The sequence below is a fragment of the Micropterus salmoides genome, unplaced genomic scaffold (genome assembly GCF_014851395.1).
Source record: "Micropterus salmoides isolate LMB-PRFRI ecotype aquatic unplaced genomic scaffold, ASM1485139v1 Ms_hic_scaffold_13, whole genome shotgun sequence".
NCBI lineage: Eukaryota > Metazoa > Chordata > Actinopteri > Centrarchiformes > Centrarchidae > Micropterus > Micropterus salmoides.
Genome location: NW_024040374.1, coordinates 16,893,816 through 16,908,031, shown reverse-complemented (window position 1 = coordinate 16,908,031; position 14,216 = coordinate 16,893,816). Strand labels below are relative to the sequence as shown.

Sequence of the window (14,216 nt, the reverse complement as noted above, 5' to 3'; positions counted from 1 at the left end):
TCTTGTGTCCTGAGTTTTTCTTTTATGCTTGTGTGCAAACGTCCGTGGCTAACAAAAGCAACAAAAGGTAACAAATAAGTAGCAATCATTTTATTTCATTTCCAGCATGAACAATGTGGACTTTCCACACAGCCCATCTATCAGTGGAAAGTAGGAAGAATAATTGAGGAAGAAAATCCTTTTTTTATTTTCATTGATTCAACCCAGTGTATCAAAAACAAAGCAGATAGCCAGAAAAATATTTAATTAAAAAACACACCAAAAAAGCAAAGCTACCTGCTTTGCCTCCTTCTAAAACGTGGCTGCATGACTACCTCAAAAGTCCACAGTCTGAAGATTGATACAGTAAGAGGAGAAGGACAGAAAGATAGCAAAAAGGTGACTCCCAAACTTGAGTCAGGAATAGAAAAATAAAGCTTTCTTTTGCCTAAAGGTTGCTGCTTCATAACCACACTTGTCAGGCTGACTAAAGCAAAGGACACAACCAGTGAACGTAAACACTACTTGCAGTAATAAATGATTATATAGTTTCAATATGGCTTCTCAGTTATAGACACAGTAACACACAAAACATACACGGACAAACTTTTATGGAGACACAAACTACCTGCTTGGGACTTAAAAAGCATCTGAAACTACAGTGCTGCTCGAGGATCAGTGTCCAAAATCTAAAATAAATTTGAGGATTTGTGCTCCTTGACCAGCACTTTAACACTTGGAGGTTTAACAACGGCCATTGGTTCATTAAAGGGGCATCTGCTTTTGCGTAAACTCCTTCATTTAAGTTCTGCTTGTGTTCTGCATGTCGAAGCGTGCTCATCAGAAATGTAGCTTTGAGGTTAGAAGCAATGTCGTGAGTGAATGTGGTCTTCCCAAAGTCATATTGTGTTTTCATACTGACAAGCTCTGGAGTTTGGAAAACCTAGCCCTAAAGTGATGTTGTGATGTGGTAGCTTGTTCGACTAGTACAGTAGGTCAGATTAAGGCAGAAGTGCAGCTCATTATTTCTGTCCTTCAAGGTCCAACATGGCTTACAGGGATTCCAGTTGTCTGTCTGTTGTTGAACCAGACTTGTTATGGTTACATTGCATCCTGCAGCCTCATATTTATAGCAGCACACAGGCTGAAATATGTGATATAAACTGGGCATACTTCAACGAACCCCCTTATACTGCATTCACAATATTATATATTGATGCAGTCCATTTCCACATCTTAATTAGTCAGTGCTCTTAATGATTCTGCCTATATGCAATGAAATAATCCCCTTTTCACCCCCTTGTTACACATCACCCTACACCAGTGCATAATCAAACTGGCCCCTCTCCAACCCCTCCTTGTGGTCAGTCCAGGATGATGCAGGCATGCGGCTGTAGGGGTCCAGCAGGATCCTGAAGCACCTGACCAGCAGGAAGACCAGGAAGAGCATGAGGAGGCCTACGAAGGCCAAGGCAGTGCGCTGCTCATTGTCCACCCCAATCAAGGTCAGAGGGGGGCTGCTGCTGCCACCGCCAGGGCTGCTGGGGAGTGAGGAGCTGGCCGGGGACAGCAGCAACTCGTAATCAAGTGTGGGCACATTGTTCATCCTCCACGAGGCCCGAAGGCAGGGCTTACACACTGAATGGATGGGTGGTGTATTGGGAGGAGGTATGGAGAAAGAAGGGAAGGTGTTCATGAGGTGTGGTGCAGAAGGAAAGGCCAAAATGGAGTTTGATTACAAGGCTTAATAAGAAGGCAGCTTACACGTTTTATATTGCAGACCCTGTTTGTTGGGTGAACGGCATGTGACCTAAAGAAGAAGTTAGGTAGCCTGAGTTAGCAGGTAATTAACAAGTAATAGCTGCAGAGCACTCGCCAGGTGAGAGAGTGTGATGTATTTGTCCAAGATAAGTGTGTATTCCGATCAGGGCAGGAATCATCTTCCTCTGCTGGCCAGTTTATTTAGTGAAATGTAGGTCAGTCAAGGTGACATGACCCAAAAAGGCCTGGCCCTAATCTGTTCTGACAATGTGACAGACACACATGCACACACACACACACACACACACACTTTTCAATTAATATGGACTATGCTTTAGTGTCACGTGTTTTGAGGAACTAACTAAACAGTGTAATGAGGCTCTATGGCTTTCTTATTTGAGTAGCCGACCCTCAGGCGGTAATGTTTTTAGAGTATTTATTAGGGCCACTCTGCCACATCAGCTCTCTCATTCTCACTCTCAGTCAGAGCAGACAGGATGCGACACTGCCTCCTGCTAATGCAAACACAGAAACACGTGTCCAGATCGCAGTCAAGGTCAGTGTTCTCTGTGGGAGTTAATAGTGCACAGATGTACTTCCAACACCCAATTGGGTATAGCTGTCTTAAGAGTGTGAGCCAGTCTGTGTGTTACAAACACAAGGCTATTTAAAGCATCTGCAGAGGCCAGCAACAGCAGGTGTGTGTTGTGTGCACACGTGTGGGTGTTTTTGTGTGTGGCTAATTAGATCAGGAGGTCAGTGGATCAATGGCATATAAAACAGAGCATCACCTCTGCTGATATTGCCTGCTAGATATTTTCCCTTTTGCTCACAGGAGTGTGATAATTGGGTCAAAGCTGTCAAGTGTTCAAATAAGTTGGGATGATCTTTTGACAAGCAGAGCTGCAGGGAGCAGTAGAGAATGAGTTTGAAAGTTCTGAGAGGGTGAGTTTGTAGTTATTAAACTGCCATTAACAAAAAATGACTTCATCCAGTTTGATCTTCTGTCTATTGAATGCAGAATCTGTTCATCGTGCTGTTCCACCGTCTTCAGCAGACATGACAGAGGGTCGTTACCAGACGTGACGTCATCAGATGTTCCTGGTTTAAGCCGAGCAACCGGTGCAGCTCCTTTTAACTCGCCACCTGAAAGAAAAAGATTAGGAGAACATTGAGATAGTTGTCCAAAAATGGCACTAATAAAGCTCTTATGACGACGTTTAATGTGCACAATATAACATAAGTGCGCAGTGAAATTCCCTAAAATAAAATAAAGGCATTGCACAACTTTTCCATTAGGATTGATTATTTCTAATGTGAACCATAAGGAGCAGATTAAGTCATTCCTTCCTCATTTCATCATACGATTGTGATTATTACCACCCTTTGCTCCATAAGTAACAGAGACAGTGACATCAGCCATCTGTGGGGAGAACACAGCATCAGCATCCCCTATAGTGACACTCAATTAGTAAGCTGATTATGGTGTCATTACGGCCACATTAGCAGTAATGAATGCATTATTAAAAACACTGATACACACATTATAGCACCCTCATTCGTCAGCGCACTGTTACTGTGGGTATTTTGTTCACTTGTTGACCCCCTTCATTCATTTGCTCACGATGGAGGGACAAAGTGTTGTACAGCCTCATTAATAATCAAAAATCACATCTCCTGTGGCGGACCAAATTTCAAATCATTGAGGAAACATGATATGCAAACCATTTTTTCCTGCTCGCCCATCTGAATAGAGTGGTGACTGGGCTATTTGCTTAGACAAACGTGATACGGAGAGATATGCAGAGCACTTTGTGTGTGTGTGGAAAGATGCTTAAGAGAGACAAAGACAAGAGGACGAAGGGGGTAGAGAAAGAGGAGAGAGAGAGATGGTTGGTAACAGGAAGAGACACTAACAGAAAGTGCTTTTAAATTTTAGGTTAATGTATTAAGGGGCGAAAATGGACAGAGGTGCAGAGATTGAGTTAAATTTGAATTTCTGATAAATTTACAGCAATGACTTGGTTATTATCGAGAGGTACAAAGAAAGACAGACGACGATAAAAATAGGAATGTCGGATAGACAAAAAACACAGGTAGATGAAAAGAAAATTATTCAGATTGATAGAGGACATAAAGATGGATGAACAGAGTGGAAGTTCCTGTGGTGAACGGGCAGCAGTACAGAGGAGAGAGGAGAGGTTTGCTGGCACTAACCGGACTGACTTTCCTCTGCATGACCATGGCAAAATGCCTTTTTCATATACTCACTCTCTCTGTGTCTTTCTCTCTGTCGCTTTCAGTTCAAAGGTTTTCTATCTGCTACTTCATCAGCCAATGTCTCCAGGGTGGTTGGTGCACCGTACTCAGGCTGGCAGTAGAATGACACACCTGGGAGGTGGCACTCACACTGAGAATAAATGCGCACTTCTGTGTGTTCACAAATAGACCTGCTGTGTGTGTGTGTGTGTGTGTGTGTGTGTGTGTGTGTGTGTGTTCTAGCTTGTCACTGCCTCTGACTGATGTGAGTTGCAAAAACAGGTGAACCTTGAAACTCTTTTCAAGGACATTTTTATATAATTATTTATATTGATAGTTTTTAAACCACGCTTATACAATTTTTTAAGGCTTTTGGGGATAGTGTTTTTCAGCAGTTACTATTTTTTAGGTTGTTACATGCATTAAAGGGAGATAAGTGATTCTGCAGAGGGATTGTTGATATTTGAACTCAACTGTCAAACAAACACACCCCTCCCTTTAGTGATATTAGTCATATAACTTCTGTTTAGACTCTTCAGACCTTTTCCTCTTTTGCAGTTTCTTGGCCATCTCTCCTTCTTAAAACTGCCTGGAGTACAGCATGTTCGACTGTGCCAGTGTATAGAACTCTCTCTGCCACTGGTCCTATGCACCTGCACTAACACCACCTGTTGTGGATTGGCTGGAACAATGTTGTGTGGCAAGGTCCACACCACTTTCTTTGTTTTCCATTTACAGAGCCAGTGCTGTGTAGGAAAAAAATGATAATTTTTTCAGAGCACACACAAAACAGAGAGGTAGCATACTGTGAGGGAATATTCACTGAATCCCTTATTATTTAAGAAGAATGTTCTAATTGTTAAGAAAGAGTCAGAAAAAAGTAATTCTAACACTGTCTTTACAACTGAAGCGGCAAATACGTGAAACCATTTGTAAGGGCTTTAGAATTATCAAAGTCATAATTTGTCAAAACAAGACTAAAGACGAACAATTCAATACTTGAGGTTCAATTCCAAACCTTGCCCAGGACAGATGGTCCCGCCCCCCCCATAATTATTTAGTGGCAGCATTCCTCCATTATCTCTCCCAATCTCATCACTAAGTTAGAGGATGATAAATAGACTGAAGGAGAGGGGGAATGGGCTTAAAGACGAGAAAGAAAAAGCATTTGTTCCCTTTGGAATAGTGAAATTTATCACATTATACAATAACAGGTACACCATTACTTCTTAGTTATGAACAGCTATTTAAGTGCTACGATGGCAAAAATGCTGTATTTCCTGCCTTTTGCAGCAAGCCTTTGTAGAGTCAGTGGTCAGACAGTTCAGACATGGGCTCCCAAGTGTGTGTGTGTGTGTGTGTGTGTGTGTGTGTGTGTGTGTGTGTGTGTGTGTGTGTGTGTGTGTGTGTGTGTGTGAATAAGTCATTGGAAGGTAGAGGGAGGACAGACAGAGATTGCTCAGCTTATTTTCCTCCTCGTTAAGTCTCACTCCTACCATCACCCTCCATCATCCTCATGCGCACACACACACACACACAGCCGTCCATCAACCTTGTCTCGCTCGACTCGCATTAGTTCTCGCCCACTCCATTTCTCCTCAAAGCACCCCAAAGACCCCTGAAATAAAGAGAAGCGAAGCGGACACTCGTCAGTCTTCAATGAAAAGACCTTAAATGGATACCTCTTTCACACACGCACACATTCATTCATATTAAAAAACACACAATGGAATAAATGCATAGAGATAAAAGTAGGCATACTTATGTTCATTACGTACACGCAATATATAGACAGAGATTAACTTAAACACAGAACACACACACACAAAAACGACACATCTTTCATCACTTTCTCACAAAGTAATTGGTCAAGCTAACGTTGACAGAACTCATCAAGGGGTAAATGAAATGAAGAGAGCTGAAAATAATTTAGTTACCTCTCAGGTGACCACGGTATCACCTTTTCCTTCCTCTATCCACCTCCCACTATCCCCACCCCCCCAACCACCCACATACACAGTGCTTGGCACTCTTAAATCTACAATCAAGTTTTACACTTTATTTTAACTGACCATATTTGGCAATTATAAGCAGTATAAACAATTAATAACTGGTTGATAAAACTCTATAATGTAGTTGTAAGCAGGTAAAAGGAAATTTTAAGCCTGTAATTGTTGCAATTACATTTGTGTAATTTATTACATGTTATTGTTTATGTTAAGCTAACATCGTTTCTATATTTTCTCGTCGATGTTATTTTATTAGTTTTCACAGTGGATTTGGAGCGAGGACTTCAATAAACCAGTAGTAAGAAAACCTCTTGTGTCTGCCTGTGCTTAGTGGGAATTACAAAGCGCTTATTAAGTATTTGTCGGCAATTAGTTATAACTTCTCCTACGAAGACATATTCTATATTATTACAACGCACTGTATCATTTGTTGACATATACATTTATAAATACTTATATCTGCTTACACCTACATTATAGTGTGTTATAAAACGTTTGTTTCATCTTTATACACTGCTTAGGCAAGCAAAGTTTATGTACTTCACTTCAAGTTGAACTTTATTTGACATTTTCCAGCTCTGATCATATTTGACACCAGAGCTGCATTTTGGTAAAAAGAGCAAATCTTTGGTGCCACATTAATAATTTCTCTGCGATGGAAGGTTGTTTTTTCTGTTGCTGTCCCAAGTTATGATTGACATTTTCTTTGCCACGTGCTCTCACTCTTTGTCCTGCTGTTTGTCTCTTGTCTGCTCTCTCTCATCTTTCATGCACCAACACAAATACCCCGAGACACACACATTCCACATCAAAACAAGGACAAGCATGATCTTTTCAGCAGGAAAACCACAGACCACCACTGCTTCTTTAAGCACACACACCAAGCCAGCATCCACAGGGTCCAGTGCAAAGACAGCCTTGATTTGTCATTATTTATAGCCTGGGTAAAGCCACTTTCTAAAAGTAATTAGACTTTCGAAACAATGAGAGAGAGACAGAGACAGAGACAGAGAGAGAGGGGGGGGGGGGGTAAATGCTCCCAGTCTCAGCCACAAACTGCTGGGAATTGGATTAACCCTTTCCAATTTGATGCTTATAAAGATAAAGTGGACCTGAAGAAAATGGGGAGCTGCATGAAATCCACAAGCTTAGATGGGTATCCTCCTTCACATCACTATAAAAGTAACACACATTGTGTCAAATGGTGGAGGGCCGCAGAGAGAATGTATCGATACCATCCACCATTAAGCCTTATTGATATCTTTTTGCTGTGATTCGTTGGTGTTTGTCTGGGCTCATTTGTCACCTCAGGGACCTAATGCCTGCCGTGGGTCTGTGGCTAATGAGGACAATGGGGACTTCACCTTGAGCTGCGTTCTCCAAACACCAACTTTATCTAACTTCAACATGTGAAGCTTAACCTTTTATAATACATCTTGTAAAGGAAGGGATTCACACACACACACGCACGCACACGCACACGCACACACACACACAATTTATGTGTACATATGCACACCCGATTTACCAGACCAAAACATGACCATCATGAGGTATTTTTAGCACCTGAGAGAAACAAAGTGTCTGTGGAGTGGTTTCTCTTTACACTTGGCCAGCAGTTCGACTCACGACCAGCCAGGTCCTCAGATAGCCCCCGTCATAATTAGGCTGGCAGACACTCAGTAGCTACAGTAATGGTGATAAAGTTAGGCAATTAAATATTCTGCTGTTCCAACACAGCCAGCCATTCTGCTCTCCGTACACACTTGCTTATGTACAAAAAGAAGGTGTGTATTTGTGTGTGAGAGGCAGATATAAAGACACACTGAGGGAGAGAGCGTCCTGTTCTTTCACTGAGTGTTCATGCAAATGAGAAGGCAGTGCTGTGAGAGTGGAAAGTACCCAAGACTGCTGACCTTTTAAAACAATACACTTTATATTGATGTATTCTTCAAGAACCTGTCTATTGTCATAAACACGTGTACTTTCGCACTGCTCACTCCTCATCAGTTTGAAGTATGGACTGCATTGCCGGGTGTTTCTGAGGAGAAAAAATGGTCCACAACTGTCGGAAACTGTTCACATCAGCTCGCAGAGAAACTTATATTGTAGTGAACCAGGACAAATGAACAAGGGATGGAGATATAGAGAGAAAGACAAATGGAGTTGTACACAGATGAAAGAGCAAAGGGGAAAAAAACACGCCCTTTGTGATTCTCAATGCAGCTGAGCAATTCCATCTTCCAAGCTGCCTACAATCTATCATTTTATCACCAGCCAGGATGAACACCCAGTCTATTTTCTTTATCAGCATATTTAGGGTTTTCAAGGTCATTCCTGCATCAATATTTAAAGTATTCAAGATACTAGATCAGTATTCATTTTGTACAAGACGAGCTTTCTGTTTTACTTTAATACAATAAGGCCAGATTTAGATACAGCTGCTAAGCAGAAAGTCTCCTCTGATTGGGTCTTCTGCTGCATGGTGGACTGCACGATTCTCCCAAAAAAATGCCAAGCAGGATCAGAGCTCCAGGCAGCCCAATCTCTCTAATCAGGTCCGTCCTCTCTCTTGGATGTTTGTGTCACTCTCCCTAACTGCCTGAATCACATGCGTGTCTGACTGCCACCAGGGAGCACCCTGAGGGAGTCAACTCTGCATCTCTGTGGAGTAAAAGGGCTGGATGTTGGACGTCCTGCTGCTGATCAGGACTGCTAAAACTTCTCTCCAATGAGCCAGTAGAAATTTTAGGGATGCTCCAGAATCAGCTTTAATAACAATAAACAACAACAAAATGTCTATACACAGAAACTCAGACTGCAACAGGGATACAAATAGTGCAAAGAGAGCTGGAATGCATACTGTATTGTAATGTAACTTTATATACACATACATACATACAGTAGGTAGTTTGTGTACAGTATCTTCATGTATACACACCTACTAATGTGAATGCTTTGTAAATTCCAGTATTTTAAACTACATTCTCTGAGGTATAAGACAGCCTACAGCATGTTCTGCTCATTTGTGCATATCTAGGATATCCAGAGCCCCTTTACGCATTCCATAAACTGCCATTTTCATAAAAAACATGGCTCAAGATATCCAAAAAGAAATCTGCTGTTGGAATATAAACAATCATCCTGAGTGTTGATTTTTACAAACATTTTCCAGCTTTATATTTGTGCTGATAAACTAAGAAAAACTGTTTTAATTTCTCAATTCATTTTATGTTACCTAAATGTTGTAATAATTTCTATGATTCACAGGCACACAAGACGTGACATAAAAATCACAGGTTTGAAATTCTTTCTGTGCATCACATCAGAAGCTGAAAGGATGTTTATTTGAGACCTAAGAATATCACACATCTAGTCATAACTGTGTCTGCTGCACTCTGTTCAATAAAGCGGGCAAAAAATAGTAACGGCAATAAAAATATAATAAAAAAGCCTAAATGCACACACCCACAGAGCGAACCTATTTGTGAATTTTATTGCACCCAGTCATGATTCTCTAAGCTCTCAATGTGATTTTTCTTTTTCCTGTTATGAAGCGCCTCAGGGGCTTGCTCTAAGGCAAGAGAGTCCCGAAACATATTTGTCGCTTCCAGCCATCTAACTCACTGATGCTGGCATGCTGACAGGCAGCAAAGGAAGCCACCTTTCTCTGCTGTTCACCGCCACCACCTTAATCAGCTCTGACATATCTGACCATCATTTCCATCAATCCCTTGCAATGCTCACCCCCTCCTTTCATTTGCTACCCTTTCTCCAAATATCCCCACTGCTCCCCACCTCAGACAGGGTAAATAAACGCCATCCCAATCATATCCACCTAAATCCTACATTTAATTCATAAATTACAGGCATGAAATATTCACACAATGATGAGGATGAAGGGAGACCGGTCCACAAGAGGCGTCAGGTCAGGAATGAGTGGATGAATGTGAGGATGAGTGTTCAAAAAAAGAGAGAACGAAAATTTTTATGTAAATGACTATTGAGAAAAAAGGGCAATGGAGAGGACAGAAAGTGGGTGTAAGTGAGAATAAGAGCAGCTGACGAGGCCAATCTAACCCTGCTGTATAATTCATATTGAAAGACCCCCTGCTGCTGTCACAGTGGTGAACAGCACAACACACCGCCAGGAAAGACCTGGCAGTGAGGTGAGAGGATGTCAGAAGAAGGATGAGGTAAGAGAAGAAAGAGAACAGGCAAAAGGGAAGTTGCGACAGAGCGAGAGAAAGTGTAAAAGCATGGACAAAAAGGTGGAGAGCAGAACGGTAATCCCTATGATTCACGTCTGCTGCTACCCGGGGAGCACAGGGGGTTGGGTGGCATCAATCAGACACATTTGGAGGTAAGAGGAAGAGAAAAAAGAGGGGGATTCGGGGAGGTGTGTGTGGGGGAAAATATGGAGATGTCAGCACTCTTTAAGTCAGAGGACAGCACTTTCCTTCCATCAGGCTGCCAGTCTGTCAAGTCCTCGGGGACAGAGCAGAGCCTGTGCCAGCCAGTCAACCGGCCCACGATGAAGGCCATATATATTACATGCCCTGCCCACACAACACTTGCTCAAAACCGAGGTCGCAGGGCTTAGAGTCAGCATTAAAAAAAGTCAGACACTTTGCTGCAGGCGGTGTAAAAGGAAATGACCTGAGACGTCAGAACAACCACCAGCCAGGAAGTAAAACAATGCTTTTCAGTAAGCGATGCAAAAACACAGATGGCCCACACCCATCAATGTGAAAATACAGTATCAGGGTGCAATGCCCAGTAAATCCAGTCCACCTTATAAGATGCAGAGGAGCTTTAAAGACTCAACAATGGCAAAGTGCTGATTCAAACATTGAAGCTGAAATAACTTTGTTCAGCAGGGCGCTGCTGAGTGCTCTGATCCACGCTGACAATTGAAGCCAACAGTTGGACTCTTAAGCACGGATTAAACACTGAAGAAAAGTCATCACAAAGACACGGACATATCACCTTGCTGAAGTGAAGGTAGTCTGTTCGGCTGATTTGATTACTCAGTCTACAGCGGAGAGGAGCGGAATGGAGAGGAGGGTGTGTGTGTGTGTGTGTGTGTGTGTGTGTGTGTGTGTGTTGGGGGGGTGTTTTTAAGCTTCACAGACTGCTCCACCTTCCTGCTTGTTTTGTGTTCATGTGAGAAGGAGGTGGGTCTTTATAGGGCAGCAAATGGGATGTTTATGACCCTATGTGCTATGTTGCCACATTACATACAGCCAAATTGAATCACGCTTAGAGTGACATTGCTATCATTTCAGGGGCAATACACTGAAGTACCACAAAATGCACAGGTGATTTCTTGCTCTATGCTCCAGTGTGGGAAAGCCATTTTAGCACTGAACCTTACTACAGCATGACATTTAAATAGTGGCTATCAGTACAATGCAGCAAAGACACTTTTACTTCCCCACTCAGCTGCTTTCCAACGAGGCCTGAAAAATGTAAAGCAACCATGTGGGTGAGCAATAGAGAATAAATCATTTAAGATATCAAACCTAATAACAGAGATTGGCAGTAAGACAGTGAGATAGCTGAGTGGAGAACCTTATTCACTAATGTTTCACTCCATGTAATACTGTATATCCTCACAGGGGTATTAGGAGTGCTTTGTGGATAAACCCTCGAAGGTTTTCTCTTTCCTTTCCATCTCTCCTCTCATTACAGGTCGTTACAAGATGACACTGACAACTTCCTGCCGATCAGCGTTACCATAGCGCGCTGTGTATTTATCAGAAGTGGTAAACTGATCTGGTCAATAAAGTAAAGTAGCCACAGAGTACCTACCTGTCTACCTGCCTACCAACCTGTGCGCGTTCTGCTCCTGCAGTTATTGCACATGAAAATGCATTTGGAGGAGTGACTTTGGAGGGAGACCTGAAGAGAGGGGGTGGGACTTCAGTAACCTGCCCTAGCTATAACTGGAAATATACTACATGTCTCCTTTTTGTCTCATTTCTCAATCCATTTCCCCAAACTCCAAAAATCATATTTGGTGTATTTGGAAACTTTATGAGTTTAGAATAAAGTTCTGTTGTTTGAACAATGTTGCAGTGCACAGCATACATTTATAATGAAAGGACCACCAGAGGCTTGTTATGGGGTATTATAGTAAGACACCTACAATTCAGCAAACAGCCTTTATCAGGCCAAAGGCAAAAATAAAAGACAGAATTAATACAAGACAGAATAAAAAGGCAAAAATAAAAGACAGAATTAATACAGACAAAGTCTGTATTTTGCAGTATTGTTTTCATAAAAGTCATGACGAGAACAAAGCGTGCCGCTACTTAACCTTATTGAAATGTAGCCGTCAGCAGCACAGTATACTTCTGTTAATTTTCATTTAAGCTGAGAGAGTTGACCAGTTCCCCACTTGTGGTATCCCTTACATTTTAATTTGAAATCTCAAACTGGGTCTAAGAACAGCACTGGACCTCTGCCCTCTGCTCAGTGACCTCCATCAGATTCCAGATACCAAAAACTCACATTACTCATTACTGTTAACAAGGCATTGGTTAATTATTCAGCAGTTGTCATTGTAACGTGATAGATACGGCTGGAAGAAGCCAGGACGACTGAGGTGTGTCCAATGCCTGGCACAGATTTCTGAGTCCTGGTGGGTAAATGATAAGGTGTAGGACAGGCCAAAGCCAACACCTCCATGGTCAGGAAGTGGATCAAAATACACAATGACACATAGGAGTTGATTACAGATAGAGTGTAATGCACTGACAATGCTCTGCAGATGGAGATTTTTCCAATCAGCACCAATTGCCAACCTATAAGAGCAAACAAAATTCAAAATACATTACTGAGAAAATTTTATTTTTAGTGTGACAGTCCTAAATTAAATTCGCAGTTGCTAGCTGTTCAGGATGTACTGTATGCATCTGTGCTATCACACTGAGCTGTGTGGTACTCTATCTCAGCATGATAATTCAATCCACATTTCCTGAAGGTGCCTTGCCCTGAGCTAAAAAGGAAGAAGGAATTCTGTCTTGCCACACAAGCATTGTCATAATAATTTCATGGCACATTGCTCCATGATGTGGTAACCTGGTGGTTTTGTGGTTTGAAATAAATCAAAGTCAGCAGGGTTGGTAAAATGACTCCCAGTACTCTCTATTTTTGATATTAGCTAGATTAGACCATAACCATAATCCGGATATCATAATCCTAATAGGATGTCCCTATCCTACTGTTTACATAGGCTACAACGTTTAAATGAATTAAAACAATAAAAAGTGTTCTCCTGGCATTTTTATTTGGACTTTAAAGTTTGTCTCATCAAACACCACCCCCCCAATTGGGCAGTAGGACTCTTATGATCACCTAGTAGGCTAGCGGTTATGACATAAGTTAAACTGACACGGCAGACTGGACTTGGTTTGACACAGGTAACACCGGAATCGACGACGAAGCTTTTAACTTACAATACAATATCTAAAATAGCTCTTAAGGACATACAAATCATTCTCTACTGTATTTCGCATCGCAATCTCTTATCAATAGCATACATGTCCGATGCTGATTTATCTTAATGTAATTGTGGTGTTAATTGTGCTGATTTTTAAACATAACAGGCATTTCAAGCGGTGTGATTGCATTATATCGCCCCGAATAACCTATTGCACAAACCTGATAAGGTGTCCCGTACGTGTGTCCGCGGTGTCCGGACAGCTGCAGCCTCAAACTTTGGGATGTGCTCGTCTCTTCTCCTTCTCGTGATAGTCCTCCTCCTCCTCCGCTGCTACTGCTGCTGAGTGTCGCTTTGCTGGGAGACACGAGGGGAGGCAGGCAGAGGCTCTTAAAGCTCCCCACCCACTCCGGCCTCCCCCAGGGCGCATAGCCAATCACAAAGGTTGCCTTTACACAACAATACATAAAGAAATCATAGTCTAATCATCGCCTATAGTCAACAAACTGTCATCTGCACTTGGCCGCGTGTGCCCTGATGGGAAACAACTATGGAAACACTTTGGTAAATTTTGCAGGATCTTAAACAATTGTTACCACGGTTTAGAACCACGCTCGGTTAGGTTAATAAAAAACAAACAATTTGAAAGACTAAAAGTGGGCTACTTCTCATCCTCTGGGGTCTTTCTCCCTTCTTTATTCCACTCTATCGTCATTCCTCTCCACAATTCATTCCTCCCTCCGTTTCTTAAATTGCTCTAT

General features: G+C 42.0%; 1 protein-coding gene across 1 annotated transcript; it reads right to left on the bottom strand.

Moving 5' to 3' along the window:
* Positions 1-75: 75 nt before the first annotated feature.
* LOC119900683 (cortexin-1-like) lies at positions 76-13,828 on the bottom strand. Its single transcript, XM_038715856.1, has 2 exons — positions 13,677-13,828; positions 76-2,886 (listed from the first exon to the last, which is right to left on the bottom strand). The coding sequence occupies exon 2, from the start codon at positions 1,673-1,675 to the stop codon at positions 1,295-1,297; it is 381 nt and encodes a 126-aa protein (XP_038571784.1). The 5' UTR covers positions 1,676-2,886; positions 13,677-13,828; the 3' UTR covers positions 76-1,294.
* Between the last annotated feature and the right edge of the window lie 388 nt (positions 13,829-14,216).